The 25,827-nt window shown below is 38.9% G+C and overlaps 2 protein-coding genes across 2 annotated transcripts; both read left to right on the forward strand.

The window, feature by feature from the left end:
• Positions 1-50: 50 nt before the first annotated feature.
• vgll1 (vestigial like family member 1) lies at positions 51-7,732 on the forward strand. Its single transcript, XM_051128031.1, has 5 exons — positions 51-275; positions 1,217-1,420; positions 1,508-1,900; positions 2,122-2,225; positions 7,005-7,732. Exons 2-4 carry the CDS (start codon positions 1,231-1,233, stop codon positions 2,160-2,162), a joined length of 624 nt encoding a protein of 207 aa, XP_050983988.1. The 5' UTR covers positions 51-275; positions 1,217-1,230; the 3' UTR covers positions 2,163-2,225; positions 7,005-7,732.
• A 7,210-nt stretch (positions 7,733-14,942) lies between these two features.
• tmtops3a (teleost multiple tissue opsin 3a) lies at positions 14,943-25,499 on the forward strand. The gene is made up of 4 exons (XM_051127080.1): positions 14,943-15,382; positions 18,614-18,942; positions 22,070-22,303; positions 23,902-25,499. Exons 1-4 carry the CDS (start codon positions 15,001-15,003, stop codon positions 24,094-24,096), a joined length of 1,140 nt encoding a protein of 379 aa, XP_050983037.1. The 5' UTR covers positions 14,943-15,000; the 3' UTR covers positions 24,097-25,499.
• Positions 25,500-25,827: the final 328 nt, after the last annotated feature.

Genomic DNA, 25,827 nt, shown 5'->3' on the forward strand with positions numbered 1-25,827 from the left:
GTCTTTTTTTCCAGAGATGACAGTTAAATGGTCTAACTTGTTCAGTCGCATTCTACTCGTGCTGGTTAAAGTTCACAGATTTACGCCCCGCATTTAAAGTCAAAAAGTGAAGTGGTTTCTTTTAGTCGAACTTCTCAAAGGGAAACGATAACACTTACTTAACTGCAGCGTGTTCAAATCTCGTGCAAAACGGATATTTCGCCTTTGCTTTATCAATGTAATTAATCTGGTTGCAGCGTCTGATTAAACACTCGAGATTTCACGACTGTTGTACGGTGAGTAAACACGGTGGCTATTTCCATTACAGCAATATTTCATCGTGTTAGAGTAGCTGCAACATAAGCGTTGCGTTAAGCCTTTATGCTTAATTCTACAATCTATGATTTACGTCAAACCACAGTTTGATGTTTAGAGAAACGACAGGCTGTTTAACAGATGTTTCCAGCATATAAAGTCTTCAATTATAACTTCTGTTATGTAATATACACCTAAAAACGTCAGAAAACCTTTAGAAAGTATCGTTCGGCAACCTTAGGTGGTCTTAGCTTAATTATATTATTACATATTAACGTAAAATATAAAAAGGTTTTATTTAGCATTTATTTTATATGAGGTTTGCAGCCCTATTGCTAAAATGAGGGACTGTTTTTGATAGTTACAAATAAAATAATCTGACATATGACATGATGTGTTCAATGCCATTCACTTTTCATTTATTAAACATATAGGTAACGCTTTACATTAAGGTTCATTAGTTAACATTAGTTAACTACATTAGTTAACATGAGCTAAGAATGAATAATACTTCTAAGGCATTTATAAATCTTAGTCAATGTTAATTTCAGCATTTACTAATACATGTGAACAGTTTAAACAGTATGATCTAACATGTATAAACAACAACTGTATTTTGATCAACTAAAAATTAAATTAATTAAATAATTAAAAGATTAATAGTGTAATAAATGTATTGTTCATTGTTCGTAATGCATTAACTAATCTTAACAAATGACATCTTATTGTAAAGTGTTACCAGTATATCTAATCTCCCATTTCTCATAACAAAAACAAAGAGGAAGGTGCAATAATGGTCAGATTATTTTTTTAGCATAATAGTATTTATTATTAGTATTTATTATTAGTACAATAATCTTCCGCCAGTGCGGGACAGATAGATAAAGATAGATAAATGGCGCATTGCACACTGTTTCTGCAGTACCTAGATCAGTGATGGAGGAGGATGTAGGGAACCCTGTGGCTAAGAAGACTAAAGAGGAGTCTGGAAGTGTCCTTCTCACCTACTTCCAAGGAGACATCAACAGCATGGTGGATGAACATTTCTCCCGTGCTCTGAGTCAAGCAAATAAACCGAAGAGGGAACCCTCTAAAATCAAAATAAACCCTAAAGTTGCACAAACAAGTAATTTCTCCTCTTAATTTTTGCTTTTATGCAAAATATTTTACTTGTTAAATGAATTTATTTATTTACTTATTTATTTATATTTAGATGGACCTTCAAGTCAATGGGAAGCAGAGTCAGAAACCAGGTTTCAGCCCTTGTTTCCTGCAGAACATCTCAGACAAGGAACAAGCAGCGAATCTCAAACAAACCATCGTATGCCAACAAATCACCCTGCTAACAGTCCTATTGTCTGGTCAGGGAATTCTAGGCAGGGACTGAGTCTCGCTTTGCCCCCCATGATGTACCCCTCAGCTGTATCCTCTGATGGTTTGATGGTGGCAGAACATCACTACTCTAATTCTCTGTTAAATTTCCTCCACAACGATCACCCCAACATGGGCACAGCTGTGCTAAACTCCACTAAACAAGACCTTACGTCAGGGTGGACCAAGTATCCTGGATTTGGGGATCAGATAACTGATATCAGTCTTAACTCTGGTAAATGCCCTTTTTTTTCCACCATCCTGTTTTAATAACACCCACAAAATTCTCAATATTTTCCTCAATACATTTTCAAAATATTTTACTCCAGTTTTTAGTGTTACATAATCCTTCTTATTCTTGTTTTTTAAGAAACATTTCTTCTCATTATTTTTTTTACATTTAATTAGACATTATCGATAAGTATTTTAATAAAGTGACTTGTGATTGCCTTTTAGGTGTACAGGTGATTGAGAAAAAGGATCTTTATTGGTACTGACATTGATTGTTATTTGAGATTTAAAAGGAAGAACAAAGAAGTCTTTCATGACTTTTTCGTTTAACTGAATGTAACGCCAAGCCAGCAGAGGGAGCCCTCACCCCAGTACTGCCTGCATGCTCCCTCTGCTGCTTCTACTGCTACTTCCTGTTTGGCAGTATTTAAGGACTCACCATGTGCTCAGACACTTGCGAAGTATTGCCAGTTTAACCTGCCTTACCGAGCGTTCACTTACTCTGTTGGATTACCTGTTGCCGTCTTGCTTTGTTCCTGATTATTGTGTTTGGATTACCCCCTTTGGATTTATTTGCCTGTTTGGACTGATTTCAAGGTTTGACCCTGCATTCTCCTGTTGACTACCGCTCTCTGGATTTCCCCCATTGTTACGTTAGCTTGATTGGACTGTCTGCTCGGTATCTGACCCACTGCCTGCCTAACCTCTCTGCTGCTGGAATTACCTTCATTGTGTATGTTTGCTGATTGTTTTAATAAACATCCGCTCTTGGATTCTACCTCTGCGTCCTCGTTACAGAATACTTCGCCTACCAAGAATCCAGCGGAAACGATCACCCAAATCATGAACCCAGCAGTATCTCGTCTCATCTGCCTTCGTCAAGGCGACCGGGCCATAGAGGATTATGTTGAGGATTTTTGTGGACTGTGTCATTTGGTAGATTTTAATGATGTGGCCCTAAAGGACTTTTTTTCGTTTTGGGTTAAACGAGCCCATTAGTTCAATTCTGCCAGGGGGAAAATTTGTTGGTCACTGGAGGAATATATTGATCATGCCCTGCTTTTAAGTGGATCACCATACACTGTTGGGATTGTGGACGAGGGACCCCGCAATCCCACAGTAACCACCACACCACAGCCCGCTCAAGCCACATCCACCAAGCCAAAGCCTGTTCAAGCCACATCCACCAAGCCAAAGCCTGTTCACGTCATGCCTGCCAAGCCAAAGCCTGCTCAAGCCACATCCACCAAGCCAAAGCCTGTTCAAACCACATCCATCAAGCCAAAGCCTGCTCACGCCACGCCTGCCGCTCCAGGGCCTGCTCACGCCACGCCTGCCGCTCCAGGGCCTGCTCACGCCACGCCTGCCGCTCCAGGGCCTGCTCACGCCACGCCTGCCGCTCCAGGGCCTGCTCACGCCACGCCTGCCGCTCCAGGGCCTGCTCACGCCACGCCAGAGTCTGCACGCAAGATGGCTGCCGCCACGCCAGAGTCTGCACGCAAGATGGCTGCCGCCACGCCAGAGTCTGCACGCAAGATGGCTGCCGCCACGCCAGAGTCTGCACGCAAGATGGCTGCCGCCCCCAAACCTGTTCACAAGATGGCCGCCTTCCCCGAGCCAGTCCACAAGATGGCCGCCATCCCAGAGCCAGTCCACAAGATGGCCGCCATCCCAGAGCCAGTTCACAAGATGGCCGCCATCCCAGAGCCACTCCATAAGATGGTCGCTGTCTCCAAGTCACACCACATGATGGCACACATACTGGACTCACCCCTCATGGCTGTATGGGCAGCTAAAATGGCAGCTACCCCTGGTTCCAGTCAAGTTGCAGCTGTGTCAAATCAATTCGCAGCTGCGTTTCCTGAGTCAAGTAAAGTCACAGCTGCCACCCCCGAGCCAAGCAAGATTACAGCTGCTGTTCCTGTGTCAAGTCAAGCTGCAGAACCAAGTCAAGCTGCTGAACCGAGTCAAGCTACAGTTGCAGCTCCAAGGTCAAGTCAAGCTCCAAGGTCAAGTCAAGCTCCAAGGTCAAGTCAAGCTACAGCTGCTGCTCAAGGGTCAAAAGCTTCCGAGTCCAGTCGAGTTCCAGGGTCAAGTCAAGTTTCCAAGCCCAGTCAGGCTCCCAAGTCAAGCCAAGCTACAGCGTCAGGCCAAGCTACAGCGTCAGGCCAAGCTTCAGAGTCCGGCCAAGCTTCAGAGTCCGGCCAAGCTTCAGAGTCCGGCCAAGCTTCAGAGTCCGGCCAAGCTTCAGAGTCCGGCCAAGCTTCAGAGTCCGGCCAAGCTTCAGAGTCCGGCCAAGCTTCAGAGTCCGGCCAAGCTTCAGAGTCCGGCCAAGCTTCAGAGTCCGGCCAAGCTTCAGAGTCAAGTCAAGCAACAGAGTCAAGTCAAGCAACAGAGTCAAGTCAAGCAACAGAGTCAAGTCAAGCCAAAGCTACTGTTCTCCATGAATCAAGCCAAGTTACAGCTGTTGTTCTCCATGAGTCAAGCAAGGACACAGTTGTTCCCCATGAATCAAGCCAAGTCACAGCCATTGTTCCCCATGAGTCAAGCCAAGATACAGCTGTTCCCCACGAGTCAAGCCAAGTCACGGCTGTTCCCCACGAGTCAAGCCAAGTCACGGCTGTTCCCCACGAGTCAAGCCAAGTCACGGCTGTTCCCCACGAGTCAAGCCAAGTCACTGTTCCCCACGAGTCAAGCCAAGTCACAGCTGTTCCCCACGAGTCAAGCCAAGTCACGGCTGTTCCCCACGAGTCAAGCCAAGTCACGGCTGTTCCCCACGAGTCAAGCCAAGTCACGGCTGTTCCCCACGAGTCAAGCCAAGTCACGGCTGTTCCCCACGAGTCAAGCCATGTTGTTCCTGAGTCAAGCCATGTTGTTCCTGAGTCAAGCCATGTTGTTCCTGAGTCAAGCCATGTTGTTCCTGAGTCAAGCCATGTTGTTCCTGAGTCAAGCCAGGTTACAGCAGATCATCACAAGCCAAGTCAAATTGCTGCTGTCTTCCCTGAGCTAAGCCACGCCACGGTTGTTCTTCATGAGCCAAGTCAAGTTGCTGCTATTGTCCCTGAGCTAAGTCAAGTCACAGTTGACCTTCACAAGCCGAGTCAAGTCACAGCTGGACTGCACGAGCCAGGTCAAGTCACCGCTGTTCTTCCCAAGTCAAGTCTGGCCACGGCAGGCCTCCCTAACTCAAGGCAAAAAGCTATTATCCTACCAAATCCTCATCTGGTCCCCTATAACATTTCTAACTCAAGCCAAAAAGCTATTATCCTCCCAAATCCACATCTGGTCCCCTATAACATTTCTAACCCAAGCCACGCAGAGCCCACGCTCCCAAGCCACGCAGAGCCCACGCTCCCAAGCCACGCAGAGCCCACGCTCCCAAGCCACAAGCCCATAACATCAGCACCCACAAGGTCAACAGACACCCCACTAGCTACTGTGCTGCCTGTAATGGCCGTAGCCATCCTCAGTATGTGGGCAGCATACTGTGCTCCAGAGGCCTCTTCTGTCCAAAAGTCTGCCCCGGAGGCCTCGCCTGTCTACGAAACCGCTCCAGAAGCTTCGTCTGCCCACGAGTCTACTCCCGAAGCTTCATCTGTCCACGAGTCTGCTCAAGAAGCCTTGTCTATCCACGAGTCTGCTCCCAAGGCCTCGTCTATCCACGAGTCTATACCAGAAGCCTCTCTTGTCCAAGAGTTTGCGCCAATACCTCCTGAGGTGTCAGCATGCGCTGTAGAACCTCCTAAGGAGGTGGCGTCCATTAATGAACTCACTGCTTCGTCTGTCCACGAGTCTACGTCAGAGGCCTCCTCTGTCAAGGACTCTGCGCCAATGCCCCCAGAAGTGGCAGCTCCGGCTGCAGAATCTCCTCAAGGGGCGGCGTTTCCCCACGGACTCTCTGCCTGTCCAGTCACGGCCATGAAGGCCATTTATAATTGCCCTGCCACACCTGCCCAAGCATCTGCGCCCATGCCCCCAGAGGTGTCAGCGCAAGCTGTAGATCCTCCTATGGGGGCGGCGTCCTATCATGAACTCTCTGCCCGCCATGTCGCTATCAAGAAGGCCAAAGAAATCATTCATGTGCACACCGCTTTGCCTGCCCTGCAATGGCTCCCTGCTACGCCTGCTCTGCCTGCCTCGCCATGGCTTCCTGCTCTGCCTGCTCTACCTGCCTCGCTATGGCCCCCTGTTCTGTCTGCTCTGCCTGCCTCGCCACGGCTCCCTGCTCTGCCTGCTCTGCCTGCCTCGCTATGGCCTCCTGTTCTGTCTGCTCTGCCTGCCCCACCATGGTTCCCTACTCTGCCACTGCACCACGGCCCAGGACCTCCAGGGTTCTACTGTCTGCCACAGCCCCACGGCCCAGGTCCTCCAGTGCTTCACTGTCTGCCACTGCTCCATGGTCCAGGTCCTCCTGTGCTTCACTGTCTGCCACTGCTCCATGGTCCAAGTCCTCCAGTGCTTCACTGTCTGCCACTGCTCCATGGTCCAGGTCCTCCTGTGCTTCACTGTCTGTCCCTGCTCCACGATCCAGGCCCACCTGCTCTTCATGGACCTGGCCCTCCGTCCCACCCCCTGTTTTGCCTCTGTTCCCCCACCCACCTGGACTGTTGTTTGAGCGCCAGGAGTCGCTCCTAGGGGGGGGGATTCTGTAACGCCAAGCCAGCAGAGGGAGCCCTCACCCCAGTACTGCCTGCATGCTCCCTCTGCTGCTTCTACTGCTACTTCCTGTTTGGCAGTATTTAAGGACTCACCATGTGCTCAGACACTTGCGAAGTATTGCCAGTTTAACCTGCCTTACCGAGCGTTCACTTACTCTGTTGGATTACCTGTTGCCGTCTTGCTTTGTTCCTGATTATTGTGTTTGGATTACCCCCTTTGGATTTATTTGCCTGTTTGGACTGATTTCAAGGTTTGACCCTGCATTCTCCTGTTGACTACCGCTCTCTGGATTTCCCCCATTGTTACGTTAGCTTGATTGGACTGTCTGCTCGGTATCTGACCCACTGCCTGCCTAACCTCTCTGCTGCTGGAATTACCTTCATTGTGTATGTTTGCTGATTGTTTTAATAAACATCCGCTCTTGGATTCTACCTCTGCGTCCTCGTTACACTGAACAAGTGACTAATGGACCTTGCAATGCTTCACCTGGAGGCGTCTCTAAATCCAACCTGTTCAGAAACAAGCTCTTCATGTACCACAGCACAGAAGATTGTACAAGAGATTGGCCTCAGGCTCTATGGTTGAAGACGCTTTACACGCACACAGAAACACACTAAATCTGTGTTTTTACAGATTTTTCTTAACTGGTATTTGTAGAGTGTCAGGTTTTGTTTGTTGTTGTTGTTTTATAGCAAACATCTGATATACTTGTTCGTTGCATTTAATTTTTCAGAAGATTTTAAAAATGATTACAAACATCATACAATGATTACATAAAGAAATATATAAATGTAAAATAATTAGGTATAAATAAAAATTATAAATAGGTTTTATATTGGCTTTGTTATAATTTAGTAAAGTGCATAAGTTTTAATTTGAAGTTTGCACAAATCATATTTATTCTTATTTCATTTATGCTTAGATGAGAGCATTATGCAACTTGTCTATACTGGCATTTGTCAAATTCAGCCAGACAATACTGTAGTTTTAATGGATGAACAGCCTTTGATGTCAACAACAAAAGAAAGTTTTCTCCTCTCTTTTAAAAAATAAAAGCATACTTATTTTGCTATCTTAAATAAGCACAATTATACAGTTAGTCACATTTTATTATGGGCATTGTTGCTACTTCATCAGAACTGCAAGACCAAGGTCACAAACCTACTTGAAAATCACTTTGGTATTTTATTATGCAAATGTTATTGTATTGTATTTCCATAAATGGCACTTTACAACATTTCTTCAGTGCTACTCAAATACATAACATTTTTATACTACAGTATTTAAGATAGCCTTGGTTTAAGTTCTGGCATTGTTAATATCATGACATCCTAGCTAATGAAAACACCAACACTGCACCCTAGTGGGCGAGAACAACACTGCACTGCATCTTACTGTAAAACTACATTAATTATAGCAGCATGATGTGAAGTCTGTATGTCTTGGAACCAATCTTAATCTCACACTATGATGTAGCCTAGGTATCAAACTCCACTCCCCCACCATGAATCCAATTCATGGACGCAGATGGAGGAACAGCCATCTCCACACCCCTGCTTGAGGATTATTGATGTCCTTGCACTATATTTAGCTGTTACCCATCTGGTGGCACAAAAGTACCTTTCCAAATAAAAATGACCAAAGCCAAGGCTAAACTCTGCACTCAGACTCACCTCTGGCTAGAAACATTCAGTGCAGTGATTGATCACTCCACAGTTTATTGCAATGGGAGTGGAGGACTAAATTCTTTTACAGAGCATAAAATGACTGACTGTTTTATGCTTTATTATTACCCCTACTTCCCTACGAGTAAAAAAGCACTTGAAATATGTCAGAATTCCCAGTATTCATAAAAAATAAGGCGAAATTAAATGGACACTTGCAACCCCGAGAGGCCACAGGAGGAGCTGTGAATGGCAGGGAAGCCCCACAACGGACTTCATAGGTTAGATTACAGTCGCAACATCACCAAAAGCCTATGTTCATATTGTATTCACACACACACATTTATCAAAATTATTACCTACTCACAGTACGTGATTTTGTACACAGCTGCTGTCATTCAGAAAACTGAAAATTGGTGCTATCTTACATCTCAGTTATCAATTAGTGATATCAATCCAATGTTACGCCAATGTTGTTGCAATGTTCGTCTTTTTGCTATACTGATTGTTTTGGACACTGTAATCAACTATTTTTCTTAAAGGGGTCATCGGATGCCCATTTTCCATATATCAGTTGATATGATTTTTTAGGGTCTTAATGAAAAGTTTATAATATACTTTGGTTAAAAATTCTCAATGGTAGTGTAAAACAACACCTTTTTACCTTGTCAAAATGAGCTTTGCAAAAATCATCCTGTTCTGGTCGAGGCTGCTATAAATGTTAATGAGCTCTGCTCGCCCCGCCCCTCTCTTCTCTCTGTGGAGTGACGAGCCTGTTTACTTTAGCCGCATTTACCCGCGTTTAGCTGCTACACTTGCTAACTAGCACGTAATTAAGAAAGGCGATCACAAAGATTCATAAAAAACCCTTATACTCACTTCTGCTGTAAGTGAAGCTGGATCACGAATGATTTGTGCGAACACAGACAGATATATGTAGATCGGGAGGTGCATTCCCTTCACAAATAAACGTTATCTACTGCATCTTCACTGGCTCAGATGTCGGGAGTAAATGACGACCACTATGTTCATTATTACATCCAGCAACACAACACCTCAATCGCTCAATCTGAGATATTTATGTCTAACTTACATCACTGCTCCGGCATCGAAACAATGGAGTTCGGACTGTTACAGCTGATTTAAGGCAGGTCTGAGGTAAGATGCTCATGTCAATCAACTATCATGGGAGCGGCCTCTGTCGTTGTGACGCCACACCGACAGGCATTTGAGAATAGCTCGATATGAAAAAGGGGATATTATGTTTATAGATTAATTAAAAACCACTGCATGGATTTTTTATCATTATAGGGTAGATGTGTACACACACTGCCAACACACATTAATGTTCGAACAACATGGAAAAGTGAACTTTGCATCCAATGACCCCTTTAACAGAAGATAATATAAAAAGAGTATTTATTTATTTGTTGACTTAATGTGTAATCAGCAGGTTAACATGCAGTCAAGCCATTTTTACATTACTGCTAATAGAGTGTTTTCACGACGCATCATCATTTGGCCATATTGGCGGCACTGAATGTAAACAATGCCACTGAATTGAATGAAACTTGCATATTTTGCAGATTATAGGACCAAGAAAAACTATTGGAGTACTATAAACTGCCAAAACTTATAACAAATCAAAGAGAAGAGTGCAAAAAATTGTGGTTAGTGGTTGGCCAAACCGAACCAGGATTTCCAGGGCAAGAATCTTGACAACATTTGTGTTTGTTTTCCAGTCAGGTAGGTGAAATATTAGGCTAATATCTTAATTAATACTGCTTGTATGTATCTTTACCACCTTTTAACTTTAATTTGTCAAAATATTGCACCATTTCCTGCTTACTAAGCCCTTCTCTATATGATTTAGCAGCTTCCACATGTTTTTTTTCTGTGGTTTAGACAGCATAAATTAGCAGAACAACGTATTCAGTAGTACATAAACTGTGCAATCAATGCTGTTGTTTACATCCAAGTGAATCAGGGTAACTGACCAAACCGTGACGTAAGTGCAAATCCTCTACTGTTCTCAGAAATTCTGGCAAGATTCTCTCAAAGTTATGAACAAATGTTCTTCTAGCAACTTTAATAGAAGTCAAAGCTTTCTGGTCAATAATGTTGTCAAAACATTGTGTGAGACTTACAGTTAATTAGCTGCTATAGGGATATAACATGAAGAATAACAACGTGCAGTAAACGGTAAAACTGTTTGCACTACAAATGAGTGTGCTCATAATTAATATAATACAATAACATAATATGGTTTGCATAATTTGCAATATCAAGCAGCAAAACAAGCTGTTTTGTACAGCTAAATATAGCTAGACGTGGGTGAGACCAGAAGCGTGGACACATTGTTTATGTTTCAGTAATGTTTTTTTTTTTTTTTTAGAAAATATTTCAGTTGGACTTTCATCTGACATTTTTTTAAATGTTGCTACTAGTTTTAGAATGTTTAGCGAACAATTTAAAAGTAACATTCTCATAATGTTTGAAAGACAATAAAGCTCAAAAAGTTATGAGCCATCTATCTAATGCAGTCTCAGCTTTAACTGGAAAATGTTTCACTTGTTTAGATAGGACATTGTGAAAAACCCCCAGTGTTATTGTGCACAGGGTAGATTGGAAGTATTTTACGACTCCTTTGGCATTTCAGTTTGACTTTGTTATCGACACTCTTTCCATTCGAGCCTCTGCTCTCCTCTTTACTCACACTTAATCTGTAATTCTATTATAGTCTGCAGTGACACCTCAGAGAATCCACAGCGCACAACTCAATTAGTGTTGACCTACAGAGGTGTCACCTATAAATAGGACATATTTCATTTTTGACATCATGAAATATTATTATCATTTCTTTTCCGTTGTCAGTGTTGCCTAGCCAATTTCCATGATAATGTGTCATTTCTAAAACAATACTGTGTGACGGCAGAGACTAAATAGCTTCTGTTCACTATTGTGAGCTAGCAGATAACACTGACCTACGAGTATCCATGGATTCTGCCAGCAGCCCTTGTTTTAATGCTGAAATGTCTGTGTTATTAACCTTCTTGTAACTGTCTTTATCTGACAGCACTTGTAGTTATTGAGTATGATATGCTGAAAATATAACCATGAACCTTTTTAAATATGCATTTTGGCTGTTGTAACTGAGCAACTTTTGATTACCTGTTGATTTCCTGAGGAAGCATATGAATGGGATTTCTTGAGGAATGAACCTGTGAAGAATGACAGCGCTGATTAGACATCCCATTGGCAAACTAGATTGCAGCTATTGTAAAGGAGTGAATGGAGATAAGTTGAAGTGAACATAGAGATTTTTACGATAAATTCTCTAGGAAATATAGCTATACATGTGGTGAAATCTGTAATATTAAAATATACCCGAATAAAACTTTATAAATTTGCTTGTGGATACAAGCGCTATCAGGTCGATGCTGACTCTTTGAATGATGCATAATATTTAAAGTATGCTTTTACTTCAAATGGCATGACATTCTGAACCACTTCAAACAACTAACCTTCTGTTGCTAGAGTCTAATGGACAAAAAAGTAAAGATCCATAGTCATAATGCCAAGAAAGAAAATCCTATTCACATGTTACAAATGGCCAATATACAAAAGAGATATTTTCTGGAATCTAATTTTAAACAATATACAGTTTTAAGCATGGGCAGTCATTTTTTCCAGCAAATTAAACACTGATTATATAGAACCGTTATGTGTGGATAAGACTGGGAAATGTCATGACACAGGCTGGGTTGTAGCACTATACCCTTTTGAAATTACCTATCTTGTGTGACAATTATATAATGCAAGACAAAAAAATTATTTGCATTCATGCAAATGTTAAATGGCAGAACTTTAACCACCCACAATCAATCCCAATCTCAATTTCTCTGATGCAGATCTGTAAATCATTCATTGTAAATTTCAATGTTTTGAGGTTACTTGCAAATCATGCAAGCTTATTGTCTCAGAAAAATCTACGGTAGCTCAAGTTTACTCGGAAGCCAGTTTATGAAAACTTGAATATACTAAGTAAAGTTAACTAATTGAAATTTACAATATTCAAAGCTTTTCCAAAGTTCCTTTACATCTAAGATGAATGATTCATTAAGTTGAAGAGTTATGGAGGTGGTAGCCCACAGTTATAATTAAGCAATCACACAATATTTCAATCACTATGCATTGATTTACACAATGGCTTTAAGGGGGTCGACCTTTTTAAAGCAAATTCTATTCACCTTATTCCTAGATGCGGAATTAAGCCTATGGGCAAGACTTTCGGGTTCATTAGCTGCTATAGGGATATAACCAGAAGAATAATAAGGTGTGGAAACAGTAAACAGTTTGCACTACAAAACAGGGTGCTCATAATTAAGATAATCCATTAAAATAATACGCTAAGGCTCACCAATTTGCAATATTAAGCAAAACGAGCTGTCTTATACAGCTAAAAGTGGTTTGGTCAGTTACCCGGATGCGCCGCCATATTGGAGATACTCAGATGTAAACAACAGCATTGATTACATGGTTAATGTACTACTGAATATGTTGTTCTGCTAATTTATGCTGTCTAAACCATGGAAAAAATGTGGAAGCTGCTAAATCATATAAAGGACGCAATATTTTGACTATATTGAATATTAACTTAAGTTAATAGATACACACAAGCAATATTAGTTAAGATATTAGCCTAATATTTCACCTACCTGACCGGAAATTATAAGAACAAACACAAATGTCAAGATTCTTGCCATGGAAATCCTGGTTCAGTTTGGCCAACCACAAACGCCTTTTGCTCCTCAGACAGTTTTTTTGCACACTATTCCTTGATGAGTTATAACTTTTGGCAGTTTATAGTACTCCAAGTGTTTTTCCCTGATTAGTACAGCCCAAAACATGACAACAATCGAACATTTTCAGCAGTGATAATCAGCAAAATATGTGAGTTTTGTTCGGTTCAGTGGCTTTGTTTACATTCAGTGCCGCCAAAATGGCCGATCGATGACGCATTATGAATGCACTCCAATAAGCCGCCATTTGACCAAACTAGCACAGTTAGCTAAAACTCACTTAACTAAAATACCAACAAAACATTTACATTTGCATTTTACGCAAATCTATAACAAAGCGCTGAATATGACATAAATAGTAGGGATGGGCGGATCGATACTTTCGATACTGACGTTGTATCGAAAGGATCGATCCTCACATAAAAATTTCGATTCTAAAGTGCATTTTTAACCATTAATTGTATTTATTTTACAAGAAGTTTGGTGCATAAAATAAGCCTCTAAGAGGAACAATAGACTATTAACGAAATATCGTGTAAGATAGAACTATTTCTCCTGCTCATCGGAACACACACAAATGCTGTAAGACAGAACCAATCGATCACAGATAGCGTTCGCTGCTTATGCTTCATTCAACATTGATAATTATCAGAAATGATGTTTCTTCCTCTTGTTCTCATGGCATTGAAATAATAAAGCATTATTTAAAAAAAATGTTTCTTGAGTAGCAAAGTATATTAGAATGATTTCTGAAGGATCATGTGACACTCAAGACTGGAGTAATGATGTTTAAAAAAATCAGCTTTGATCACAGATGCTTTTTAAATTACATTTTTCAAAATATATTAAAATAGAAAATAGTTATTTTAATCGTTCATTTTCCCAATCTTGCTGTTTTTACTGTTTTTTTTTTTTTGTTCAAATAAGTGCAGCCGTTGTTAACATGGTTAAAGACACATTACAAAGTTGTACTGACCTCAAACTTTTGAACAGTATAGTGTACGTGAAATATTTGTTTTAACAAGGCTAGTTTGTGTAAGTAAATGTATTTAAACTGGTTGTTAAAGTTCAAATTGGTTGTTATATCCTGTAATTGCTGTCTGTAAGAAACAATTTGTGCATCGTGGTAATAATAATTAATAATTAATAATACTACTACTAATTATTATTATTATTATTATACATTTTAGTACTTATGTAACACCATGGTTGTTTTTCATCAGGTACCCTCCAAGGTACACCGTATCTACCCTTAATGTGTGTGTACTTGTATGGTACTAGTATGCTCCCTGGCTTTTAGGGGTAAAGAAAGGTGCACCTTTGAGGTTACTGCCCAGTAAAGAGCTAAAATACAAAATTTTAGTTTTCTGACAGTGTTATCAAAAAAAAAAACAAAAAAAAAACACCTATGAAATGTTTAAAACACATGACTTTCAAATATAATATTAAGTAAGTATAATTACTGATTTTATTCTTTAAATAATTTAAAAGCTCAATTTAGTTTAGAGGTATGAGTATCGGTATTGGTATCGACGATACTTGGCTTGAAAATATCGGGGTATCGCCCATCCCTAATAAATAGACCATAAGTACTTTAGCGTGAGAGCAGCGCAATGTTGCTATGGTTACTTCCTCAGGCAAACTTGATTTCATTAGCATCTAATTGGAGAGTGTTTAAAATACACGCTCTGTTTTCAGTTATAGCATTTATAAATACGGAACGAACGATATATAGATGTATAAAAGACAAACCTACTGTTAACAAGTAGCCTAAAAGTAATACGTAACCGACCCCCACCCACACCCCTCATAATTGTCCCCCTGGTCACCCGGTGCTCAGACACACGGAGGTCAGCAGAGGCAGAGGTTGGGTGTTAATGGTGGGCTGCGCGTCAGAGAGGGAGAGAGATGAGAACTGTGAATCCACTCGTAAGGAAAGTCATAGTGTCAACACTATTTACCCGTGCAGTCAGGCTGCTATGGTCGTCTACATCTGGAGTTTGAATATTAGCACCAAAGACACTTCTGCGCTCAATCATAGTGCAAATGTCAGTTCAGGAGACCCCCTAGAGCCCCACGATACCCCACCTGGCCTGAGCCGGACCGGCCACACGGTGACAGCCGTCTGCCTTGGAATCATTCTGGTGTTCGGATTCCTCAACAACCTGTTTGTCCTGCTCATCTTTGCGAGGTTCCGCTCACTGTGGACACCAATAAACCTCATTCTGCTGAACATCAGCGTGAGTGACATACTGGTTTGTTTATTTGGGACTCCCTTCAGTTTCGCTTCCAGTCTCTATGGGAAATGGCTGTTGGGATATCACGGCTGCAAATGGTACGGTTTCGCCAATTCGCTGTTTGGTAAGTTTTACTGAAGTTCATTCAACTGGAAAGTTGTGCGTGTAACAGGTTTCAGAGGGTATTTCAAAGAATATATTGCAGCCGAACTTTCTTTGTAGTGTTATGCGTTGAATTTATGGCGTACACTAGGTGTCTGGGTTTGCTGGTCAATTAGTTTTGAACACAATAAGCATTGTCAATATATTTAATAACAATATATGTCAGTATATTTATACATTTTAATAGCGTCTTAAAGCTGGGAGCTTAATAGTGTTCATATTTTAGTAGTTTGTGAAACTTAGGAAACAATTATAAGACAGAAAATGATAGAGAAATAAAAAATATACAGCTGTTATGCATATAGTGAAGATTTTTGTAAAATTAATTTTTATGATTTTAAAAGGTACAACACACCATGCTTTTTATAAAAATGTATAATTGATTAAAAATGTAGGTAATAAGGTGAAAAGGAGATTTTTGTCCTGAAGGAAGTACTGTATGTTGCTGACAAATTTTAATCCATCTTTTGATTTAAAATGTTTGTGTCACTTCCACAGCACAGAGATTCATTCTAAAAAAAAAAAAATGGTCCCAAAACAAGATTAAAAATGTGACCAACAAGCTAAAATAAAACTTTTAGGATGTTGCAGGTAAAGTAGTTAACCAACAATAAGCAAAATACGTAGGATATGCAAAAAGAAAACATTAAAAATATCACATACAGTAGAATGGTGTGATGTGCAAAAGGTGGCTCTTATGAATTGCATATGAACAGCGTATGGTTTCTCACGCTGTAAGATTAAACTGTAGTCTAAATTAAATTAACTAAATCTTTGTAGCATGACCACAATCATAAAGAAACAATTGTTTTGCAGTACCAGTGTTAAAAAAAATCATATTATTTAATTCTGTGTAAAAAATTTTGTTATACCATTAAACCCAAAAGTAAGCCAAAAATAGTCTTTTCAAATATTTTAAACGCCTATTTTCCTTGTTAATCAATCAATAAATAAATGAAAATCTCACTGTCTAAATAATACATTAAAAACTTTAAATATAGTGTCTATATATTTGAAACCAAAATTTGTGATTTATTCTAACTTTTTATTTATTTGGGTGTAAATTTGAAAACATTTTCTGAATTTGATATCTTTTAAAAATCTGAATTAACATTTAAATCTGAAAGAATGCTTAAGCTGAATAAAATTCCAGTATTCTCACTGTTACACTATGAAAACGTATCTTACTAACCTGTGTGCCTTCATATTTTCGACTACAGGTGGTTTGTATGAATATGAACAGCATATGATTATCTGTAACCAAAGTTAAATCAACTGAATCTTTGTAGCATGACCACAATCATAAAGAAACAACAATAGTCTTGCAGTACCAGTTAAAAAAAAACATTATTTTATTTTTTGTGTAAAAACTGTTATACCATTTAACCAAAAAGTAAGCCAAAAATAAGTCTAAATTAAATAAATAAAAAATAATTAATTAATTAATTAATAATAATCATCTTACTGTCTAAATAATACATTAAAATGTTAAATATAGTGTCTATACATTGTAAACATAAATTTGTTTATTTATTTATTTAGGTGTCAACATTGAAAACATTTTCTGAATTTGGATTTGTTTTCTTCTAAATTAACATTTAAATCTGAAAGAATGCTTAAGCTAATTTCAATTTCAGTATTCTCACTGTTACACTATAAAAACGTATCTTACTAACCTTTGTGCCCTCATATTTTCGACTACAGGATTTACAGCAGACTGTTGTTAGTTAGGTTGTGCTGTAAAAGTTTTGTATTAGTTAAAAAAAAAAAAAAAAATAAATAAATAAATAATATATATATATATACACACACATATATATATTCTAAAGGAAACATGATTCTTGATCACATCAGATTCACATTAAAAGATATGCTGCTGTTTTTCGGTCTGTTGAAAATTTTCCACATATGCTCAAGATCACCCTGATTTGATCTTTTCTGGGACTTGTCTCAGAAGTCAGAGTCTTCCCCCAGTGATCTGACATTTGAATGAAGAGGCCATTTAAAGCTGTTAATTACTCTAGTGGGAGTGTTGTGACACCCTCTATCTCTCTTCCTGTGATGTGTGGAGGAACTGCAGGGTTGAGTGCAGAGCACTTTTGTGCAGAACATGTGGACCTGCAGTGCAAACCCACTGAAGGAGAATGAAGCTCACAGTTTTTCTCTGTGGTTACCCAAACATTTCTGACATTTGGACAGTAATAAATATGTTGTCAACAGCTTGTTCTAGTTCCATCATCTTGTGTCAAGTGACCATCTTCATTGTTTACAGGATGATAGTTACATAATGATGTTAGTCTTCAGACCTTTGACCTTACCTTGTACACGCCGTCTGGAAAACACAATCTGTACCTTAATGAGCACATTGAGTCTGAGACTGCATAACAGAAATGATTTATATGATTCTACATTTCAGTTTAAAGTCAGTTTCAGCAGTATTTTTGATTGTTACAGTGTACTCTTTATAATTAAGGAATTAAGGAATCGTTTGAGAAAACTAAAATAAGCAATCATTTGAGGAAAGAAGCAGTGTCTGCATTTACACAATCATGTATAAAAATAGATCTACTCACTGTATCAACCTGCACTTGTTAGAATTTTAAATACACAAAAGTAAGAGGAAACCTTTTAATGATCTCTAAATTTACCTGGACTCAGCATTAAGTGTTCAGTGACTACTAAAATGAGTTTAGTTTTTTTTATGTTATTTTATGTAACCACTGTGCACTGATTATTTTTTTTAGAGTTTTTGAAAATGTTTTTAAGCAGTAGTTTTTGCCTAGTTTTAATATACAGTAATAGCAGTCTCATTAACACAGTACCTCAACGGTGCAGTTAATTTTGGCAGTTTTTATATAACAGTTGCAGGTTGCTCAATTGATCCAGGAACAGAATTGAGTTGAGAGGGTAACTCTAGAACAATTGTTCTTTGCACTTAACCTTAGACTTCTCTCTAGGGACTGTCCCGGATGTTCACAGTAAATTGCTTTGTCAAACACGGGTTTATTGTCATTTTCCTCCTGCGTGACAGAAAGTTGTCTAAATTGCTGTAATTGCTTTACAGCACTTGGTGTAGACAGGCAATAGATACAGTACAAATATTAACATACATTACAATAAAACAGTTAGAACAATACAAGTTAGTTGTTTGTGACCTGTATTTTTCCACGTGTGTTTTCTTTATCCCAAACAGGAATTGTGTCTCTAATGTCTCTGTCCATACTGTCGTATGAGCGTTATGCCGCCCTGCTGCGCCCCACCAAGGCAGACGTGTCTGACTTCCGCAGGGCCTGGCTCTGTGTGGCCGGATCCTGGCTCTATTCGCTGGTGTGGACTCTCCCACCGTTCCTGGGCTGGAGTAGCTATGGACCCGAAGGGCCTGGGACTACATGCTCAGTTCAGTGGCATCAGCGCTCAGCCAACAGCATGTCTTACGTGATGTGCCTGTTCATCTTCTGTCTGCTTCTACCCGTCATGCTCATGATCTTCTGCTATGGCAAAATCCTGTTCATTATCAAAGGGGTGAGTAAGGCACCTTTGATAATATCAAATGCCTTTGATACTGGCATTGATGGTTCCAAGAAGGACCTTTAACATCCATGGAAGCTTTCCATTGCACAAAATGTTCTTTATAGTGGAAGAAGTTTCTTTAGATTATTAAAAAAAATTTTGCACTAAGAAAAATGCTTCTTTTAAGAACTGTTCACTTGAAGCTTCTTTGGGGTTATTCTATGGCATCACTCTCCTCCATCTTACGATACACAATCGGATGTGTCAATCAACTATTTTCTGACTGGTTTGCGCAACAACGCATCATACGAATTTCCCGCTCGAGTTGAAATACGAACGGCAATTCGTACATATTTTACGAGGTGGCTAATTCGCATGAATTTCTACATGGCTCATATGAATTTGAATGTTTTGTGACAAATCGTACGTATTTTATGAGGTGGCAAATTCGTAGGAATTCATATGGATGACCACCTCTAACCCCGCCCCTAAACCTACCTCTCATAGAAAACATACAAAATCGTACGAATGAGGTTGTATGAATTCATACGAATTAGCTACTTCGTAAAAAATACATACGAATTGGTCGTGAGATAGCATTGAGAAGACACGATTGAGGCGAATATTTCACTTTCGCAGAAATTACGTTGCCCATTTCACGTCATTTGCAAAATAAGCTCTTCTCTGATTGGCTTGTGTGACAGTGTGTCATATGAATTTCCCACTTTAGTTTAAATATTTCAACAGAACACCAACGCGATCTCACGGTAATTCATACATATTTTACAAAGTGGCTAATTCATTTGAATTTGTATGCCTTTGCCCATACAAATTTGTACGTTTTGTGAGAAATCGTGTGTATTTTACGAGGTGGCAAATTTGTAAGGATTCATATGAATGACCACCCCTACCCCTGCCCCTAAACCTACCCCTCACAGAAAACCTCCAAATTTGCACAAATGATGTTGTACGAATTTGTACGAATTACCCACCTCATAAATTACGTATGAAATGGTCATGAGATAACGTTGAGAGAAGACACGATTGAGGTGAATATTGCACATTCACAGCAATTGCGTTGCCCAATTCACGTCTATGTTATGTGGTTTCGAATTAGACAAGTTACTTCCTTCATTCATGAGTTAATCAGTGTTTTTGAACAAATTGGTTGAACGAATGATTCAGTGACTTGTAAAGACACTTTATGAAATAAAGTCACATACTGGTGCAACAACCTAACCTGAAGAAAAGTCACTGTAAAATTCCCATTACACTGTAAAAAATAAAAAACACAATTTGTTGAGTCAGCTTAAAATAATTTGTTACCCTGCTGTCTTAAAATTTGAAGTTTGGTCAACTAAAATAAGTTTATTCAGCTTGAAATGTTAAGTTGTACTAAGTAACAACTTAGATGTTTGTGTTTGCTAAACTTAACAGATGGCTAAGTAACCCAGGTGCCTTAAAATTTTAAGTTGATTCAACTCAAATATCTAAGTTGTCACTTAGTATAATTTAACATTTCAAGTTGAATAAACTTTTTTTGAGTTGACTGAACTTAAAATTTTAAGGCAGCCAGGTTACAAATTATTTTAAGTTGACTCAACAAATAGTTTTTTACAGTGTATTAATGCACAGATTGACACGAATGTACAAACACTGGCGAGCAGAATGATACAAACAGTGAAAGGTCCCATTGCTGTTGTATAACACTAATAGCTGACTATAGTCTCCTTGCACCATGTTAGTGTCCCTTCTGAGGAAATGAAGCTATTATACCCAGAAATCTGCAATGATGTCTCATAGCCAGTGCCCAATTAACATTTCAACCCTGACGAGCTAGACATAACAGATCCTGCGCTCTTGGATTCTTTATTTATCCACCTGATATTGATTTGTCCAGCTAAGGGAATAAGATCAAAGCACTTTGGGACATGAGGTTAGACAGTGTTCAGGGTGACTAAGCCTTTAGGTTATTGTGACTCATCCGTGCCTGAAGCGAATTTCATAAACACATCACTGTGTGAAGGAATATGAGCATTTCCAGCAGGTAGTAAGGCAGTGAAACCTCCAGCCGCCAGAGCGATTCTATGAATGAATCACCAGCAGAGGTATTTTTAGAACGCGGAGCCTGTTACTATTGGTGACAAACAGTTATGTAACAAACTTATTTCCTCCAGGATTCGCTCTGTTCAGTAGCAGGCACCACATTGTGTGTTTGACAAATGGAAAGAGCTGCTTCCATTACACGTATGAGTGGGCCAGTCACTACAGCCTTTGGGCTTTTCTTAGAAACACAAACACGGGATTCTGATGGGATTCAAAAAGGGGAATTACAAGAAGAGAGCACTGTGAAAACCAGGCGATGACATGTCTAAGAAAGTAATTGCATTCCTAAAATAGAGTCACTCCAGACATGCGGTATGAAATTGATTTCCGTTAAACTATTCAGTGGAAAGTTGAATGAAAATGCATTCAGATACAATTAAGAAGCACTTTTGGGGGTGTTATGAATGGAGGACACCTTCGTGCATAATAAATCATTTGCAAAATCAAAGACGCCCAGACAGAAGGGTTATTAAATTATGGAAATGGATTGTACTGCGCTGAAAAGAAGTTTTGTTTACATTGCTTCAAATTAATGTTTTTTGTCAGTGTCATATTGATCCTACAAATTGCTGAAGGACACTTCCAGAGGATTGCACAGGTGAGAAAACACTTAGCCAAGCTGGAGCTGTCAATACAATCGCAATCATCTTGTTTAGCACAAATGAAGCATGTAAAAGGTGTGAATGACGACATGAGCCGGTGCAGGGAGCTCAGCTCCACTGATCAGCTCTCATTTGCCGCCACTGCTGATTGGAGGCTCATTTTCTGTGCTAACCGGCAGGAGATCTTTATACGGAGAGATTACTTCATGATGGGAAGGGGATAAGGAAGGTTAACAGACTCCAGAAGGTAGAAGTCACAACTCATTTGACGCATGAAGGAGCCATCTCAACACATCACAACATGTAGGATACTGTAGGATAGTCCATGTTCTCTCTTAGCTTGAGTTAGATGGTTGAAAAGGCCCATTTTTTCATCAAATGTTACTTTTTATATAAGTAATGCACATGCATGTTCCTTTTTTTCGGCTCAGGTAACTAAAATCAACCTGCTGAGTGCACAGAGAAGAGAGAACCACATCCTTCTGATGGTTGTCACCATGGTATCCTGCTATCTGCTGTGCTGGATGCCGTACGGGGTGGTGGCTCTGCTGGCCACCTTTGGCAGGAGGGGACTGATCACTCCCATAACAAGCATGGTGCCGTCAGTCCTGGCCAAGAGCAGCACCGTGGTCAACCCGGTCATATATGTGCTTTTCAATAACCAGGTTAGTCCACAGACTGAATGGAATGAATTATACATTTTCTGATGGGGTTGTAGAAGCACATTACACTCTTAAAAATAAAGGTGCTTCACGATGCCTTAGAAGAACCTAAATGGTTCCATAAAGAACCTTTAACAAATGAAGAACCTTTCTGTTGCACACTTTTCTGTTCTTTGTGGCGAATGAAGGTTCTTCAGATTCTAAAACAGTAGGAAAGAGATTTAAACCTTTGACTAAATGGTTCTTTGTGGAACCAAAAATGGTTATGAACCTTTTAGAGCACCTTTATTTTAAAGAGTGTAGTGTGTCCTAGTGCATTAATTTGACAAAAATTTAGTGCATTCATTATTAGAATTGGTATTAATTTAATATACTGTAGAAACAGATTAAAACCAACTGCATCTATTTATTATTTAATTAAAATGGTTGACCTATATTCAGACATATACCATAATCTGCTTTCACTACATCTGATGAAATAGGGCAGATGCGTGTTTTGGAAACTAGTGGTAAACCACCAAATTCTGACCAAATTATCTGATATTTCCAGATAATGCATCACATATTTAATAATCCTAATCGAGTTGTGTGACCTAATATTTATATATTTAAGTATGTATATTTTAATAGTTTAATTTATACATTGTCACAAAAATTTGCAAAAATTGTACCTTTAAAGCCAATTGGCAAATTATTAGAAATCACAAAATCAAAACTTACCAACATCTGACCAAATGTGACCCTGGAACCACAAAACCATAAGTCATAAGTCATAAGTCACATGGGCATATTTGTAGCAACAGCCAGAAATACATTGTATGGGTCAAAATGATTGATTATTTTCTTTTATGCTAAAAAAATTAGGATATTAAGTAAATCATGTTTCATGAAGATATTTTGTAAATTTCCTACCGTAAATATATCAGAACTTCCAGATTAGTAATAGGTATTGCTAAGAACTTCGTTTGGACAACAAAGTCGATTTTCTCCGTATTTTTCAGTATTTAGATTTTTTTGCACCCTTTTCAAATAGTTGTATCTCAGCCAAATAGTAATACTAACAAACCATATATAAATAAAAAGCTTATTTGTTCTATTTTTAAAAACCGAGGGTCGCAAATTTTTAGATTTTTGGAACAATGCACCACAATACTTGAATCAGAGCTAATATTTAGATATTCAACAATATATTTCATTATTTTTTATATTTTAGTTTATTGATACACTGTCAGAAAATGTGCAAAAATGTTACCTTTAAGGCCCAGGTACACTTCATTTTCTGCATTCCACTCCATCTAGTGCAAAAGTTAAGTGTGCAGACCTTTTAAAAATACTCAATTGACCATAAGTGCAGATGAATGTGTAGGACACGTGTGCACTACCTACTGGACCCCTTGCTTTTGAGTTCTTAGATTGCTCTCACATCCACTGCTGTTAATGCACAAGTCTGTGCGAACACAAAAAATGATTTTGTGCACTGTCCACGAGCCAAAGGGGAGCAGCTCATCACTTAAAAGGACAACACTGTACCTTCTTCACCCCTAAAAAGTGTATACGAGGTGAAATTAAATGCAGGCTGTTTTATTCTTTTTTCCTTTTAGTTCAACAGGTGTTTCTTAGCATTTCTGAAGTGTCAAGGAGATCCATCTATTAACGTCCAGAATCCTCAACACAGCAGCAAAGAGGATCCTCATGCGCTCAAACCCTGTGACAAGCCCTCATGGCATTGCAGCGAAAAGGTCTCTCAGAAAAAAGAGCAGCACACCCTGGCCTTAGTAGTCCACTACACACCCTGACACTCTCAAACACTGCCCAGGCTGTTTACAGATGAGCATTTCTAATGCAGTATAATGAAAACTGACAGTGGGATGATTGTAATGACATCCTAAACCACATGGCAGTTTCATACGACCAGTATATGAGAATCCCAGAGTAGGACCAAAAGTGAAACTCATGGCTCTCTATGGCTTGAAATTAATGTGCAGTATCAGTTTATTTATTAAAACTTTAAATATATATAGATACTACACTGATTGTACACAAATGCTGATTATATAAGGAACCTCTGAATGAAGTGTTGTGCAGCAGTTACTGTCAGGCTGTATGTAGTGTAGTTACATTTGTCGCCAACAGTAGGAGCCACTGCCTATATCATACTGCAGTGAGACTCACTAATGTATAATCACATTATACCAGAAAGTTCAGTCGATATTAATATGCTGCTTGTGGCAGAATGCATAACTTATTAGTCTTTGTTAGTGGCATGTTAGTTAAAGAAAGTTACAGCATAGTATTTAATATTTCTAAGATATTACATTCAACTGCTTCATTGATATCTCCATGTTTTACTTAAGTGTTACCATATCAAGTATTATATTTTATTACAGCTTTTATTAAGCTTTACAAAAATGTATAAATGCATAACTGTGAGTCACGTTATAACGCACAGACATGTAATTGCGTCATTATTCCAGCTGGAGTATTTTAAAACATCAATCCTGCATCATTTGCACAATTTCCAGAAAAGTGTGAACGTTTTAATATGTGCCGTTCTCATAGTCAGTTCCATAGGCCCACAGTCTCTCTTCTTTTCACCAACACGCACAGAACACGCAGTGAGTCATACATGCTTCACGAAGTCATTCTTCCTATCTCTGGAAAAAGAAGCAGTTTGCTTTATATATGTTGAATTCTTTCTCCCTGTAATGATTTTTAAGCTTCTGATGTATTTAAGACTGTTTTAGTTGTGCTTAATATCAGCACAACACTGTATAAAGTCACATTATCAGACAAATAGTACATACTGTATATAGTCCTAAATTGCTAATATGCTGCTTGTTATAGCAAACTGATATTTCTTATCATATTGTTGTATTGTTAGAATTATAAACACTGGTTTCTAGCTAAACTTACCATTTACTGTACTCTCACACAACTGCTTTCTTTCTCATTGAAAAATGAAGTGGATATAGAATCAAACTTACATAAAGCAATAGCATCATGATTATCAGTATATTACCTAACTACTGTACTGTAAAGCCTTGATTTGTAAGGGATTTCTAGAAGTAGATGTAGAATTTACAGGAAAAAGTTTTATCATGCCTTGTTTAGCTTTCATTTGTGACACAGTAAGTGTTAAGTGGCAGTATTTTTCACTGTAAACGATCTCACATTACTCATGAGCATGGTATATTCATAACACAGGGAAAAAAAAAAAATATATATATATATATATATATATGAACATATAAGAATATATATATATATATATATATACATACATATATATATGAATGCAGAGTTCAGATGCAAAAGCCTCTAAGTGACATCTGGAAATTTAAAATGAGCATTTTATCAGGCTCCTATGTTTAGTTTTAGTAATTTCACTATAGGTCCTTTTCTATGCAATTAAAGTGAAATAACTGAACATAAATATATGAGCCTGATAAAAAGATTTTAAAAGAATATTTCATATGGCTTTTGCATCTGAACTCTTCATTTATATATATACGCATCTATTCACACCC

The sequence above is a fragment of the Labeo rohita genome, chromosome 14 (genome assembly GCF_022985175.1).
Source record: "Labeo rohita strain BAU-BD-2019 chromosome 14, IGBB_LRoh.1.0, whole genome shotgun sequence".
Classification (NCBI taxonomy): Eukaryota; Metazoa; Chordata; class Actinopteri; order Cypriniformes; family Cyprinidae; genus Labeo; species Labeo rohita.

Coding starts and splice junctions, on each gene's coding strand:
- vgll1 (XM_051128031.1), top strand. CDS start 1,231: ATGGAGGAGGATGTAGGGAACCCTGTGGCTAAGAAGACTAAAGAGGAG. Junction 1,421..1,507: donor CCCTAAAGTTGCACAAACAA/GTAATTTCTCCT, acceptor ATTTATATTTAG/ATGGACCTTCAAGTCAATGG. Junction 1,901..2,121: donor TGATATCAGTCTTAACTCTG/GTAAATGCCCTT, acceptor ATTGCCTTTTAG/GTGTACAGGTGATTGAGAAA.
- tmtops3a (XM_051127080.1), top strand. CDS start 15,001: ATGGTCGTCTACATCTGGAGTTTGAATATTAGCACCAAAGACACTTCT. Junction 15,383..18,613: donor TTTCGCCAATTCGCTGTTTG/GTAAGTTTTACT, acceptor TATCCCAAACAG/GAATTGTGTCTCTAATGTCT. Junction 22,304..23,901: donor ATGTGCTTTTCAATAACCAG/GTTAGTCCACAG, acceptor TTTTCCTTTTAG/TTCAACAGGTGTTTCTTAGC.